The sequence below is a fragment of the Exophiala xenobiotica genome (genome assembly GCF_000835505.1).
Source record: "Exophiala xenobiotica strain CBS 118157 unplaced genomic scaffold supercont1.2, whole genome shotgun sequence".
In the NCBI taxonomy this organism is placed as follows: Eukaryota; Fungi; Ascomycota; class Eurotiomycetes; order Chaetothyriales; family Herpotrichiellaceae; genus Exophiala; species Exophiala xenobiotica.
In genome coordinates, this window is record NW_013562493.1 from 4,588,152 (window position 1) to 4,603,483 (window position 15,332).

The 15,332-nt window shown below is 51.9% G+C and overlaps 6 protein-coding genes across 6 annotated transcripts; 3 read left to right on the forward strand and 3 right to left on the reverse strand.

Moving 5' to 3' along the window:
- Positions 1–238: 238 nt before the first annotated feature.
- PV05_03929 (uncharacterized protein) lies at positions 239–3,582 on the reverse strand. The gene is made up of 2 exons (XM_013464612.1): positions 962–3,582; positions 239–905 (listed from the first exon to the last, which is right to left on the reverse strand). Exons 1-2 carry the CDS (start codon positions 3,308–3,310, stop codon positions 822–824), a joined length of 2,433 nt encoding a protein of 810 aa, XP_013320066.1. The 5' UTR covers positions 3,311–3,582; the 3' UTR covers positions 239–821.
- A 111-nt stretch (positions 3,583–3,693) lies between these two features.
- PV05_03930 (uncharacterized protein) lies at positions 3,694–4,561 on the forward strand. The gene is made up of 2 exons (XM_013464613.1): positions 3,694–3,919; positions 3,967–4,561. Exons 1-2 carry the CDS (start codon positions 3,911–3,913, stop codon positions 4,492–4,494), a joined length of 537 nt encoding a protein of 178 aa, XP_013320067.1. The 5' UTR covers positions 3,694–3,910; the 3' UTR covers positions 4,495–4,561.
- A 77-nt stretch (positions 4,562–4,638) lies between these two features.
- On the forward strand, positions 4,639–6,688 carry PV05_03931 (uncharacterized protein). Its single transcript, XM_013464614.1, has 2 exons — positions 4,639–4,787; positions 4,855–6,688. The coding sequence occupies exons 1-2, from the start codon at positions 4,755–4,757 to the stop codon at positions 6,223–6,225; spliced, it is 1,404 nt and encodes a 467-aa protein (XP_013320068.1). The 5' UTR covers positions 4,639–4,754; the 3' UTR covers positions 6,226–6,688.
- Positions 6,607–11,379, reverse strand: PV05_03932 (uncharacterized protein). The gene is made up of 2 exons (XM_013464615.1): positions 7,915–11,379; positions 6,607–7,866 (listed from the first exon to the last, which is right to left on the reverse strand). The coding sequence occupies exons 1-2, from the start codon at positions 11,188–11,190 to the stop codon at positions 6,946–6,948; spliced, it is 4,197 nt and encodes a 1,398-aa protein (XP_013320069.1). The 5' UTR covers positions 11,191–11,379; the 3' UTR covers positions 6,607–6,945.
- A 73-nt stretch (positions 11,380–11,452) lies between these two features.
- On the forward strand, positions 11,453–12,634 carry PV05_03933 (uncharacterized protein). The gene has a single exon (XM_013464616.1). The coding sequence runs from the start codon at positions 11,776–11,778 to the stop codon at positions 12,124–12,126; it is 351 nt and encodes a 116-aa protein (XP_013320070.1). The 5' UTR covers positions 11,453–11,775; the 3' UTR covers positions 12,127–12,634.
- PV05_03934 (phosphoribosylaminoimidazole carboxylase, ATPase subunit) lies at positions 12,483–14,786 on the reverse strand. Its single transcript, XM_013464617.1, has one exon. The coding sequence runs from the start codon at positions 14,443–14,445 to the stop codon at positions 12,619–12,621; it is 1,827 nt and encodes a 608-aa protein (XP_013320071.1). The 5' UTR covers positions 14,446–14,786; the 3' UTR covers positions 12,483–12,618.
- Between the last annotated feature and the right edge of the window lie 546 nt (positions 14,787–15,332).

The following is a 15,332-nucleotide window of genomic DNA, read 5'->3' on the forward strand; positions in this document are numbered from 1 at the left end:
CCATACCAATGCAAATCAAGCCAGAATTGAAGAACCAAAACTAAAACGCCCGTAACCCATGCGATGTGAATGGGCTATGCTGAGCTATGCTTCTCCCTTTCTCCCGTCTTTCTCTTTCCCTTTCCCTTTCCCTTTCCCACCTCCACTCTCCAGTGCAATGCCAATACGTCTTGCAAATATCAAAAATGTCGAACATGAAATGAAATGGAACGCAACGCAACGCAACGCAACGCAACGCAACGCAACGCAACGCAATGCAGTGCCCGTGCCATACCGTGCTCAAGTTTCCAATAACTCATGCTCTGCACTCACGTTCTGCACTTACAGAGTGTCGGAACTCCTGATGCAGTCCCAAGGAGGGTACCAGTAAAGTGCGGTGTCGATATCGAACCCATACTGACCAAAGACGTCGATTTGCTAAAGCTGTCACCTGTCGAATGGAGTATTGTAAGTGAGGTGCTTCTCCTCATGCTCGTGCTTATCTTGCTTGTCGCTCTCAAGCAGTCGGGTCCCGGCTATGTCATTGGTACATGGCCTCGTCTCAGTCATACTTGATCACTTTCAATCAGTTGGAGGGCCAGGGCATGGAAATGGCGCATTCACATCGTTTCACCCCAGGCTTCTGGGACCATGATAGGCTGTTGCGGAGGCATCAGGAACACCATTCCCTGCTCAATGGCATGGAAATATATGGCCAATAATTTCATAGGCCGCATATAATATGTTCGAATACTCATTCCAAAAAGACCAAGTATGATCATGCCGCGAATGCCCTCCCAACCGTTCCATTCGAAAGGATGATCATGCCCAGTAAGACCTCATCAATCCATATCTTCATCCTCGTCATATCCGTCCTCATCTTCATCATCCAGACTCTCCATAGCATCCTTGATGAATTGTGCAGCCTATGACGAATGAGTCAGTATTCCGCCACAGCAGTCACTGTTATCATGAGACATACCTTCGGGTCCAAATTCAACGCCATGGTAAACGCCCTCACAGCATTGGCTTTTTCTCGGAGGGTTTTATACAACCTGCCCATCAAGAACCACACATTCGCCTCATCAGGGGCCACATCCCTTAAAACAAGCAGTTCTGTCAACGCGTCCCTTGGCCTGCCCAAACTCATCAGACATCTGGCCTTCTTGAACCGGCCGAGTGCGCTGTTGGGAGCCAAGGCGCATGCGCGAGTGTACATCTGCAGCGCCTTCTCCGGCTCTTTGAGCCTCTCGAGGACCAAGCCAATACAACAGATCAGTACCGCGTTCGTCGGGTTAATTTTGGCAGCTGTTCGATAATGCTGCTCCGCGATGGACCACTTGCCCATCTTTTCATACACTTTGCCGAGACCATACCAGGCGTTGTAATGTCTACCATCGGCGGCTATGGCGGCCCTGTACGCTTCCAGCGCCTTTTCAAACTCCTCGTTCGAAATATATTCATGGCCTTGCAGTGTGAATCCGTAGGCGAACTGAGGGTCAAGTTGTGTTGACCGCCTGAAGCATTTCAACGCGTGTTCGTGTTCGCGTTGGAGTGAGAACGAATTGCCGATGGCACACCAAGCTTGAGGTGAAAGTCTTTCCACCTCGATAAGTTCGTGTGCCAGATTGGCTAGTTCAATTTCGTTCTTCAGGTGCCACAGGACCGTGGAGTATATCTCCATATCTTCTAGACGAGTAGGCGCAAGCTGTCGCACTCGAACAAAGAACTTGTCGGCCTCCACGTACTGGGCTTGCTCATAGTATGCTTTGCCAATTTGGGCCAGGACATACGGGGTTTCGCGTTGTGCAGACGGTAAAGAGTTGTAGATTTGGATGGCTGTCTGGCAGTCGTAGTTGGCTAAACACAACTGAGCCGATGCGAGTCGTCCAAAGAGGTCGAGTAGTGTCTGGATGGCCTCGAGCTCTTTTGTAGCAATTGACTCTGCTCGAAGGCGGGCATTCGGTAGAGGTGGCACTGGTGGTATGTTTGTCGATTTCTGCTCCTTGCTATCGACGTCCATTGCATCGGCAGAACCAGTCCTCGTCCGGTTGCCACTGACTACTCTTCCTACGGTTGAAGTGTTTGCTGTCCTAGCTCTCACAGCCGGCGCTTTTGCTTTCTTGATATCTCGTCCTTCCCGAAGGCCAAGGGTGTTCGCCAAGGACGATATCTTGCTTCCGGCTGTGCTGCTTGCGCTCGGCTGTCTTGTAGTATTGAGCAGCCGGTTACTCCTTCTCGTCCCTTCTGCGACTGAGGTGGCTGTGTGATTCGTGGAGGTAGGCTGCCCCGAGACCGTTCTCTTAGAAGGCGCGGCTGGTGGAGGTGGGTCCTGCAATACCGTGGTATCGTCAGTAGGACCCTTGGCCTTTGCTCTCACCCGGGATGACCCAGTCTTCCACCTTGGAGGAGGGTCTGCAGGAACTTCTGCTGCACTCTTCACTTTCCGGACAGGAGCTGGGGGTGGGTCGTGAAATTGGTTAATGGGCGCTCCATTCAATACAGCTTCTTCCGCTTCTGGTTCCGTCGATGGAGTATTCAGGCCCTCTTCGTCCAAGATAGTGCTTGCTGTGTTGACACTGATCTTACTACCGTTCAACTTCTCCCAGAGAACAGAATTGTTTCCATTCGCTTTGTGTGACGAGACGAAGGGATCTTGAGACCCCTGATTTCGCTCCGTTTGAGGAACATGACTAGATGTCGGAACCTTCTCAGTGCCACCCGCCGTTTCTACCTTTGCTGTTTGTTGTTGCGCCAGATGTGTAGCGGCTATCACCTCGGCGGACATTTTGTAAATGTTTGGAACGCTGACCTTTGCACCCGACTCGGACAGTCCTGCAAATGCATCCCACATGAACGGATTCAGCTTAAGCGCCGCCGCCCACGATTCCACGGCCTGATCGATGTTCTTGTGGGCCTTCCACAGTTTTCCCTTGAGACACAGGACTGCCGCAGCGTCTGGCAGATGTTGGCGCCTGGTCTCGTTGTGTTGACCCCAAGTATTCCGATTGTGCCATAGTTGTTTACTCTTATCCAGTGCCGTCAGTCCATCGACGTAGCGACCCAGCTCGAGGGAGGCCTGTGCAAAGATATAGCTGCATCCAAGGTGTGAACCTCTCAGACCAGCAGATCGGCTTGTGTCCCAAGCAGCTTTCACGAAACCAGACTGGTACTGGCAATATGACAACAGGTAGGCGGCTTCAGCGGATCTGGGTTCGTAGGCTAGTAATCGAGCAGCGAGGAACAGAGCGTTCTTTAAGAGGTTGTTATCGAGGTGATAATAGACCAACTGCCGCAGCTGGCCCGCGATGTGTGCAACGGTAGGCGCCATGAGTGCATGGAAGCGGAAGGGAATGTGATAGGAGGGTATGAGAGGATTGGTAATTGCCTCAATGGGCGACCAGAGGTGAAGAAGGCGGTTGGGAGGACATGAATGACGGATGGTGTCAGTGTCCAAAACAAAGCACCGCGGTCGAGATGATCAACTCATGAGGTCGATTAGAGGTGTTGGAGACTCTCAGCACGAGGATAACACCAGAGTAATATTAACGTTAGGCAAGGCTAATGTCGAGTATGAATAGATCCGAGCGGTTACAATGTCGAGTGCTGGTGTTGTTTTGGCAGAGAAGGCGGGATGGTCCGTTGCTGGCCTGCGCTGCGCTACACATAAAATGTGGCTGGAAAGGAAAACACCATCAATTGATTGTGGCGGCGGGGAATGTGTTTTACTGAATTTCAATCCACTTTATCAATTGCTCTTTAAGTCCAGAAGTGGCTCTTTCCTGGCCTCAGTCACCATCAGCATTCCGTTGTCAGCTTATTCCTGCTGCTTGCAACAAAGGCACTTCACTCAGCTAGGGTATTGTCGCGCCTCAGCCCTCTCGGGATTGAGCACACGACTGCCCATTGCATAAGACAGCAACTTCTCACCATGGCCAAAGTACAATCCCTTCAAGCCTTCAGATACCAATTCTTATGATTCTCCAGAAAGCAGCCAAAAATCTAACCGTCCGTAACGCCGCCCGTCTCCAACAGACGCATCTCATCACTCTAGCCATCAACTCAGTCTTCCTCCTTTCACGCTTCACGTTCCGTCGTTCGCTCTCCCTAAAAAGCTACGTTTGTTTCTCCCTTCCAGGAGCCATCATTGAATTCTACCTCGACCGCGTTGCTCGACCTACTTACGCTGCCGATGGGACGATACGAAGTGGAGGTGAAGATCTTGATGCTGAAGGTCTGACTGAGTTCATGTGGGATGTCCTCTACTGGACCTGGATCAACGTGATCCTGGTGATTATATTGGGCAATCGAGCTTGGTGGCTGTACCTCGTTGTTCCTGGATATGCCATCTACGCCGCTGTCACTACCGCGAGCGGACTCAAGGGCATGCTAAGCGGGATGTCTGGCGCTGGCGGAGGAGGCGGAGGAGGCGGAGAGGGAGAAGGTAGTGCATCGCAGAGCAAGCGGCAAGCCAAGATGGAAAAAAGAGGAGGCCAGCGAGTTGCATATCGATGAGCGAGCGGATCTAATGAACATAATGCCCTCATATACCTATGATTTCCATACCGTGTATACTATGCACCCCTGCCATTCACCCACCTGCTCGGTACGAGGCCGAGAATGTGGGGTACGAACACTGAAGCGCGTCAATGCGATGTTGTCATTTCGACGCTGTACTTCTCCTCTCTTCAACGTCTGTCCTCGCTGTCAACTCGTCTCACCATCCTTCATCGATTCTGTCCCTTGCGCGATGATGCGAAAGCCTGTCCGCTACCATGTCCGACACATACCCTTATAACAGTCAATTGGTACGTGTTCATCTCTGGCATCGCTCTTCCCCAGATTCTCAACTAACCATACCAACCATCGTTTCAGGACGCCTTCGAGCTCTACCACAAAGTCAAAGAGGACTCGCAGCGCCCTCGATCCTCTTCCCCTAACGCCGCCCTCCTTGAAGCCCTAGGGCATGCGATTTCTGGCTCCATCGGCGCCTCCATATCCAATGCGGCTCTCTATCCCATCGACCTGATCATAACACGCCTCCAGATCCAACGCCAACTACGTGGTAAAGATCAATCTCACCCTTCCGACACCGAGTACAAATCCTTCACCGATGCTGTTCAAAAGATCTACACCAAGGAAGGCGGTATCGCCGGACTCTTTACTGGCCTCGCACAAGACACCGCCAAAACCATCGCCGACTCCTTCATCTTCTTCCTGCTGTACAGCTATTTCCGCAACCGCAGACTCGCGACTCACGCAAGCGCTCATTCTCTGCCTGCTCTCGAAGAACTATCCGTAGGCTTCCTCGCCGGCAGTCTGACCAAACTCGCAACAACACCCATTGCGAATGTCGTGACCCGTAAACAAGCCGCCGCACTTCTTGCTTCGAAAGATGTAGATACGAACAGCAATCCAAAAGGAGAGTTCAGGGTCCCCAATACCAATCAAATCATCCAGGACATCCTCTCAGAAAGAGGCTTGCCGGGCTTCTGGTCCGGCTACTCAGCCAGTCTGGTTTTGACACTGAACCCGAGCATCACATTCTTCCTCTTTGAAACGCTGAAAAGGGTCCTTCTCCCCCGTCACCGGCGTGCCCATCCACCACCATCCCTGACATTCCTCCTCTCCGCAATCTCCAAAGCGACCGCAAGTAGCATCACATACCCATTCAGCCTGGCCAAGGCGCGCTTACAAGCCGGAGGCGCCAAATCATCATCACCGTCGTCACGATCATCCGACGACGACGCCGAGACCGAAAGGAAGGTTGTCGACGACGACATCCCAAGCAAACAAGGCCGCCGCGCCGCCCGGGCGACCATTTTCAGCACAGTGCTCGCCATCGCGCAAACCGAGGGCCTAACTTCACTGTACGAAGGCTTACATCTCGAGATTCTACGCGCCTTCTTCTCGCACGGCCTCACGATGCTGGTAAAGCAGGCCATCCAGCGATTCTTGGTGCGAGCGTACTACATCACCTCCATCATCGTCGGCCGGTATCAGCGGAAGACGAAGAGAGGCGCGAACAGACTGTCCGCCAAGGCCAGAGCGAGTGTCGAATATTACAATCTCGCCATGGCCAGGGCGGGTGAGAGGGTCGAGGAGGCCTCGCATGCCGTTCAACAAAGAGCGAATGAGACGGCCGAGTTTGTGGCCGAGTATGTCGAGGAAGAAGGCGGGGAATGGAGAAATCTTTATGGCACGGCTGGCCTGGCGCGCTGGTTGGATAAGGATCGTCATATGTGAGAAGGGGCGTACAGTTGCGTTGGTGTGTAATTTCATGTGAGAAACGGGGAGCATGGACGTCGTGATCACCTACAGTTATGTCCCTCAACATCCGAAGGGGAATGGTCAAGCGTTTGGAGTGGATGCGAGGACGAATGGCTTCAACATACGGAGTTTCTACATTGTTAATTCATGGGTGCGAAAGACACATGCTCGAACCTGTTGCTCACCGCGGCCGAGAACATGTTTTGCGAGGGGCTGCAGCACAAGACAGATCGGTTCGAGTTAAAAACCTCTAGCAAAGCATTGATACTTGGAGATGAAAAGGACTTCTTAATCGACATCTTCCGCAGAACCAACCATGGCACACGATTGACGCGCGATTGTATTGAAGTCCATGGGACATTCCAAATCCACCGCAAGTGCTTGTATAGTTGCCATTGTAGAGGATTTACAATCTCATTGTCCCGGAGGTCTTTACGGCTCGCCAAGCCCATGCTTGACAGTCCTCTCCAAAGGACCGATGATACTATCTGGGTATTAGAAAGAACAAAAACCATGAAAGATCAATCCTTGTATCAACCACCTGAGGACCATCCAGAAGATGACGAGCGATATCCTTTTGCCAGTTTGCAAGAGCCTGCTCTCCTCATCCATAAACGCCCGTTCTTCTTTCCTATCATAACATCATAACAGACATGCCCGGCTGCCGACTGGTCTGAGTCGACGCGCACCAGGACTTTATGCTCTCATACTCGTCCGTCGCCTCAGTCCGTTCTCCGCTGCCTGCAAGTCTCGAGCGAATCTCTCGTCTGCATCCACATCACTTTCCGCTGTACTCCCGCTACTATTGGGTCGGGCGGAAGCTTCGATAGACGCACTATGTCCGGCCAGCATTCCTACTCTTGCCATCTGATGTAGGGTCGAGGAAGTATGGCTTGACGATCTCCGGCTTTTCTCACTCATCATCGCAGTTTGTGCACTCGCAGCACTGGACCCACGTCTGTCGCTTCTCGGGGGCTTCGGGTATGTTTTGCTTGGTGACCTTTTGTCCTCTGGCGTGTATCTCTCCACTTGTTTGTGCTGCCTAGAAGATTGCCTCGATCCTGGAGTCGAAGTGGCTATTGCTGAATGGTCTCCGTTGACAGATGATCCATTCTTGATGGGGACAGGAGTGGCAAATGCGCTATCGTGTCTCGAGGCTACGGATTCCGTGACATCGCCGCCGACCACGATAGTGTCGGCTTGGTCATGCTCCATCTTGATATCAACTGTTTCGGCTGTTTCGACCGCAATCGCGGTGAATGCCGGATCGACCGGTGGCGTGTCAGGACCGTCATCGTCGGTTAGCTGGGGATCGGTCCGTCCATTCAACATAGGGATAGCGTCCTCAGAGTCGTCATGATCATTGTCCATAAACGGCCCCGGCGTATGGAAACTCTCCTCTACTGCCTCTGCGCCAAAAACAGCAGTATCGCCATTTGTGAGCGCTGGATCAATCAAGTCGTCCAACGCATCATCGGATGTCTTTGCACGTTTGTTGGGTCCATTCTCGTCACTGGGTCGAGACGGGCGTTTTGAGCTGGACGATCCACGAGGCTTTGATGGTTCTGCAGCCTTCGCAGGATCGACACGGCCATATTCATCATGCACGCATCGCCGCTAGAAGTCGTAAGTAGCTGACAGATTCAAGTTCCATGGATCACTGACCTTGCTCTTCCGACATTCTTCACAAGCTTTAGTCCTTCCCTTCTTGGACGACTGCGGGTCGTTCGGGTCTGACCCATTCCCCGGCGTATCCAAGGCTGGATACTGTTCGACATTTCCATTCAATAGGCCTCCTTTGACCGGAAGAGCACCATTCGAGAAGCTCCGTGGTCGGATCTCAGGAGCAGGTCTTGTTGGAGTTTCGCTGCCTGACTTGTGCTTGCATTTTATTCGGCGCTTTCTGCAGCTCTCACAAGCTGACTTGCTCCCATTGCCTTTGGAACCAAGCTTCGCAGTCTGTTTCGCAGGAACAACGACACTGATAGCAGGAGGAGGGCTCTGCGCTTGTGCTTGAGCCTGAGCTGCCTTGCGTGCCGAAGTACGTTCTCCGGGGAGACGATAATTGTCGGGTTTCCTGATCTTTTCAATTTGTTCGACTTCCAAAGGGCCATCAGAGTGTACCCATTCAGGAGCTGCCACATTCCCAGTCTTCCATGCAATCCAGATGGCGAACAGTTTGATCATGACTAAGGGTTCGCTGCATTCTTTTGGGATAGAGTTTTTGACCGCTTCGATTTGCTTCTTGTTGATGTCAGCAACAGGCAAGCCGGCATGTACTCGAGCAGTCCGGTAGAGGTAATCCCTTAGTGAAGGCCATCCTGAAACTTCTGCTTTGGGGTAATATCTAGAATTATAGGCCGGATGTCCGGGTTCTGCAGTGTTTTCCAAATGACCAATTTCATGCCATACAGGATTTGCGCGCAAGAAGGTATGATCAGGGTCTTCCCGAAAGTCTTCGACCACTTCCTCTGGCACGGGATCCTCATCGAGATATTTCATCAAGGCATACCACATGACCTTTTGGAAGAAGGGATATCGAAATTTGGCGGCGACTTTTGTTGCCTTTTCAACGTTGAAGACCTTGAGTTGGGTTTCATAGTCGATTCGGGTAAGAAAGTTGCCTCCAATGACAAGGCTGTCTTCTGGTGTCCAAACAGAATGGATCCAGCCGGCAGGGATGAAAGCCGTATCTCCTTCGTGAAGATCGACTCTTGTGACATTTCCGCCACAAAGATCTCCCAGCCATGTCTCGTTCTGTGAGTCTGAGTTACACCATTCTTCGTACTTTTTGAGGTATTTGTCTTCCGGCGGAATGAAAAAGAAGGTTTTCGTCCCCTTCAGGATGTGGTAATAGACAGACGAGCCTCCGAAATCGATGTGGAAGTCGGTATAGCTGTCAGCAACAGACATCAGGCAATAAAACTGGACAGGTCGCTTCTTGGCTCGTGTTTCCGGGTCGACATGCCAGACGGTGTCTTCAAGATCAAGCTCTCGAACAACCCTGGGACGTCGTAGAAGCTTGCCGAGAGGACTGTGGGAGACTTCCAGGCTGATGACATTTCGAATTGGTTTCTCGCCTTGCTTTTCGTAGTAGTCTGCCCATTCTCCTAGAGTCCATTGTCCCTTCGTTTCTTGTGTTTTGACATCAATGACAGGGACATGCTCGTGTGGTCCGTAAAGCTCTGCCACTTTTCGAACGGTCAGATGGCGTGGAATTACCATGTCGAGTAAATCTTGATCACAGTCAATGACTTCTTCATCTGCTGGTTCGAGAGTGGGTGTCATCTCCCGGACTACCGAGTCACCCTCTCCATTGATGAGCACAGAGGTGGCAGTCTCAGATTCGGGCTTTGGGCTTCTTGGACGATTTGCGCCGAATCGGGGGTTCCAACATGATGGAACCACAAAAGGTCGCTTCATTCCATCAACGCTCTCCATGAACTCTACCGTGAGGAGCTCTGGCCGGATTCGTGCAAAGTCATCCGTCAAAATAGCGATCTTTCCCTCCTTGATCGGTTGTATGTAGTGATGGGTGTGAGTATCATCAGAAGACTTGACCACGCCCTGATTAAGATTCACATAGTCAACGGCAGTTCTTTGGCGGGAAGACTTGCGCACATAAGTGGTCTTTCCATGGGAAGGTTCACAGTCCTTGCAGATGTATTTGTCTACACCTCTGGCCTCTGCTTTTGTTCTGAACCCTGCGCACTTCTCGTGGAACCACAGCTCGCAGGGACCGCACTGTATCCAGGTAATCTCGATGTCTTCTTCATTTGTAGCTTCTGGCTGGAGACGATGGCATCCAGCACACGTATCCTGTTGTTTCTCTGGTCGTATCCTTTTCTGCTTCTGATTAAGCACAGTCGATGGCGATGTAGGACCGAGGGCGAGCTGCGTATCGGGATTTTGTGGGAGAGTCCCATCGGTAGCCTCGGTGGATGCGGTACCTTGCTTCGAGAAGTCTGGTGGTTGAACTGGAAGGTTGTCTGTCCCTGGCATCGAGATGTGGCCAGGGTCAGCATCTACCGCCTTTGTAGTCTCCTTGTTCGGTGCAAGCGCCGAGTCTATCAACTCTCTTTCCGGGCTCTGGTATGGTTGTGCCTGCGCAGCAGGAGTCTCCTGAATATTCCAATCTCCTAAAGTCTGCCGCGATGGAGGCGGTGAATACGCCTGTTTATGAAGAGTTGCTGGTTGAAGTGACGGAGTCTTACGCTTGAAGTTGACTTCATTTTTCAGACTGAGCAAGAGCCAAGCATCTTCATGTGTTATGTCTTCTGGCGTTTCGTAACCGCTGGTTTTCGGTCTGTTTGGTCGCGGCGACCATTCAAGGTTGGGAATCCGCTCAGATTTGATTCGTTTCGCTGGAGGCCCACTGGAGAGCTCCTCGTAGCTATATCGCTGGATATAGGAGGTAGATGGTCGCGTCGCAGAGTAAGGACTTCGTACGGAAAAGGAGGGAGAGGCTGCGTTGACCGTGCCAGGACTGGTGGCAATGGCAGCACTGGCGAGATCATCAATGGTTGAACCGGAGCGTGTGTGGCCTTTCGCTCGGGAGTTTCGAGTCTCTTGAATGAGTTTAGGATTTCTCGATAACCAGTCCGGGAGGTCTTGCGAAGGTAGGCTATTGTGTGTAGTCGCTCCGCCGACGACTCGAGCACCGACGTGGGCGGCACCATCTTGATCATAGTATAAGTGGTCTGGTTGTAACGTAGTTCCTGTATTATCTGATATTCCCGCGTCGGACAGCCCGAGTCCGCTTAACGAGTAGCCATTCTCGTATGAGGTCTGAGGCAGAGTCGAAGGTTCGGCGACGGTGGAGGGTGGGAGGATCGGTTCAGGAGAAAGTCTTTCGATTGAATCGGCTTGGGGCCGTATAGGGCTGACTCCTCGAGGTCTCTGAGGGTCTTCGGAGAGGCGCCATACAGTAGAGGTAGGCATGATTTTCGTTCAGCAGATGCGCAGGGAGGCGGGGTTGTTGACTTTAGGAGTGTACGCGGTCGGAGCTGAGAACGAGCCACGAGCGAAATTGGCTACATTTGTGGAAGAGCATTGGGAAATGCTGGCAGAGACAAAGGGAGTGACAACAATTATAGGTGTTGCATGGTGGTGAGTGGTGAAGCGATTCTGGTGCGTGGTTGAGGAAGCGGAAGTTAAGTTGTTACTGTCGAATTGCGCCGTCACTTTCTTCCTCGCCGCAGATCTTGACCACTGTCCGCAACACGCCCGGAATCTGGCACCACACAGTCGTCGAGTTAAGAGTCTTGTACTGCACGACTATTCACAGTCTCTGAGCTCCTCACGGACGTAGCCTTTTTTCCGCTCCTTTTGCACCGTTGCACCTTCCAGTGTCGAGTCAGGAGGGATTGTCTCGGCAAAGCGCAGTCTGCATATTGACCACAAGGCTGCGCATCCAACCACAGAAAACGACGACATCCTCAAAACACTCTCGCCACAGTCTCGCGGACGCTCCAATACTTATTCGACGACCGCAAAGCCTCCTTGAAGCCATAACCGTTGCTCAAAATGTCACGCAGCAACAAACTCGCCCCCGAGGCCAACCGCATCCTCTTCGTCAAGAATCTAGCATACAACGTTGACAGTGAGAGTTTATGGGCTCTATTCTCTAAGTTTGGACATGTACTTCAAATCAGGGTAGGAAATTCGAATACCACAAAGGGCACAGCGTTCGTGGTGTACAATGATGTGTTGGACGCGAAGTCAGCCTGCGACAAACTAAACGGGTTCAACTTTATGAATCGCTACCTCGTGGTCTTGTACCACCAACCTGAGAAAATGAAGGTCGAGGCCAAAGAAGACATCGCGGCCAGGCAGGAGAACCTGGAACGCATGAAGCGGGAACATGGGATTGAATGACCGGCGCATATTGCGGCGAATGACTTGGCCAAAAGGCCAACTGATACTGCCGGCAAAATTCTGATATATGAACAAAGCTGGGACAGTGCTCACTGGGAAGCGCCTGAACGGAGTTCTGCTGCTGATGACATGAGTCCGGGGCTCTACAAGGTCGGGGAGCACAACGCTCGCTATCATCTGCATTCGCACTCGAGGGATGTGTTGCGCAGTCGCAAGGGCGCAAAGGCAAGGCGAAGTGAATCAGGGAGGCTATGCGGAGAGTCGGATTGAGGAAGTCAATGGCCTTAGTAACATGTCAAGCACACCTTATAACATGTCAAGCACACCTTATAACATGTCAAGCACAGGAGCATTGGTCTCAAGGTCAGACATTGGATTATTCGCTCAAGCCTGCGCATTTCAGCCAGGAGCACCGCCAGGCACGTATGGCCTCCTAAAAGCCAGGCTCCTCTCTATGCGTTCCATGCAGTGGAGCTTCAATACCGTAGCATCTCAAGCATCCAACTTCTTGTACACCTTCCATCCCTCCCTCTGCAATCGGTGTTCCTTCTCCATGTTCTCATCATCCATCTTCTGCAAATGGTTCTCGACCCACTGTTGCACCTTCGCATCACTCGTGCCCACGATTCTCGCCGCAAGAATCGCCGCATTCGTGCTATTCCCAATGCCAACCGTAGCCACAGGCACGCCCCGCGGCATCTGCACAATACTCAACAAGCTGTCCAGCCCATCCAGACTGCTCGCTTTGACCGGCACACCAATAACAGGAACAGACGTCTCCGATGCCATCATACCAGGAAGATGTGCCGCACCGCCAGCAGCAGCAATAATCGCCTTGGTCCCACGCGCAGCAGCCGCCTTGCCGAAATCCAACATATACTGCGGCGTCCGATGAGCAGATGTGATGTGCACTTCGTAGGGAATTTCCATCGTATCGAGGATCGTAAGACCGGGTTTCAATGTCGCCAGATCAGTATCTGAGCCCATGACAACCGCAACGACCGGTCGTGGGGCTGGCGCAGGGTTGCTCTTCCCTAATTCCGCAGCAGTATTCGCTATCGACGCAGCAGAAGCTGGTGAAGTATCCGTGCGATGAGCACGCAACGCGTCGACCATGTTGATAAGAGGCTGCATTTTTGTCTCGCACTCCGACATACTAGCGCCGATCATCGTGATATGGCCCATCTTACGTCCCGGTCGTCCATCGCCTTTGCCATACAAATGGACTTTCGCTTCGGGAACATCCTGAGCGGCTTCCACCACGAGAAGGTGAGAGTCGGGCTGTGGTCCGCCGAGGATATTCAACATGATTGCCGCTGATGTTGGAACCAGTAGGCTTGTCGCGCCAGGCCGTATCCGGGGAGCCATATCGGGCAATATGGCTTTGATATGGGCCTCGTATTGAGACATATGACATGCCTCAATGGTATAGTGGCCTGAGTTATGTGGTCTTGGGGCGATTTCGTTGACAACTAAGCTATCGTCGCTGAGGAGGAAGAGTTCGACGCCGAACACGCCGGTCCCGAGAAAAGTCGAAACAGCTCGTCGAGCAAGGTCCTGAGCAGCTTGTATCACTTTCTTCGAGACGTCTCTTGGCGGAACGTACACAAGCTTGCAGATACTGTCTTCATGGATAGTCTCGACCGTAGGGTAAGCCAGAGTACTCGACTGCCAGAATTCAATAGACGCTTCCTGCGCGGTCTTGACGACCATGACTGCGAGCTCCATTTTGAAATGAGCCCATTTCTCAGCGTACAGAGGACGATCCTTCAGAGCTTTCAAGCCTGGTTCAATGTCTGATACCGACTTGATTGGATAGTTACCTCGTCCATCATATGCCTCTGTTCTCGATTTCAGCATGAGAGGGTAGCCAAGTTGGTCAGCAATATCTTTGAGGCCCTGAGGATGCGACGTGCCAACTGCGATGGATTTGGCTGTCGCAATGCTGAATTTTGCAAAGTGTTGTTTCTGTAGGAATTTGTCTTGAATGACTCGGACGGTCCTCCAGCTTGGCTGGATTCTCCCCCACTCAGTGCCATCAACGAAGGCTTTCTCACCTTCCAGCTCCTCTAGGACTTTCGTATCAACGTGCTCAATTTCATATGTGAGAACATCACATCTGGACGCGAGCTCTTTGACATCTGAGGCCTTGGCGAATGACCCAGTAACATGCTTGTCAGATGCTATTCGGTTGATCTGCTTGGCTGGAGCATTTTCACTATCCAATACCGCAACTTCAATGTTGAGTCTGTTTGCAGCTTCGACGAGCATACGACCCAGCTGACCGCCACCCAGCACGCCCACCACGTACCTACCCATTTTACTGTGCGATGTGGTCCGAAAAAGGGTCGTAAAAAGGCAGGTGACAGCCTTATGTTAGAAGTGACAGACTCGTGATGTAGTCAAGCGGGGAGAAGTTTGACCCGATATCTCTTCACCTGTTGTGTCAGGCTTGTTCCAGTCCAGAGGTTGAAAAGACGATCCCAACCACAGCGTCGAGCAAGCGGAGGAAGATAGAGATAACTCCAACCAGGCGCACTGATGTTCGGCCTTTTGCTGCAAGCTCTATCCTAGTCTACTGAATGAGAGAGTGCTGGTGTCCTAGGAAGGGTGGAAGTGGAATTGAGGACAGAGACGGCCTTTGTTGTTGCAACACAAGGATAGATCTTAAGTGTAGCACAAAAATTTTGTAAGGACCTGCAGCAGCTGTGCAAATTCTTTGGCTCTGTCTGACAGACGCGGCCGCATTTCGCCAATGAGCACCTGTTCCTTTTACAGCCCAAGTGAGCCCCCCTTACAATTGAATGCATCAGATAGGTTCTTACCTTTGAGATGCCACAGGCACCACCGGATCATCGAGTAAAGTATCTCTCTTTCCATCAAGCATGCACTGGCTTGAGACCCCAAAAGCACCCTTCGGAGATGTCGAAATATTCGGTGTCTGACAATCACATTTTCTATGTGTCGAGTGCGTGCAGCTGTGCTCTTTTGAATGGTTGGAGATCCTGACAAGTCTGTCCCAAGAGAACGGCACCAGTAACTCCTGCGAGGTGCCTCATGCTACAAGCCTCACGTGAGGCCTTCAAGTTGGGCACCGTGGGCACCCAAGGTCTGCTACAGAACTTGCACATTCTGTCCATGGCACTTCGAGATTGGCTCGTTGGAGCCCGGCGAAAATTGCGATAGAGTGGAATTAGAATCCGTAG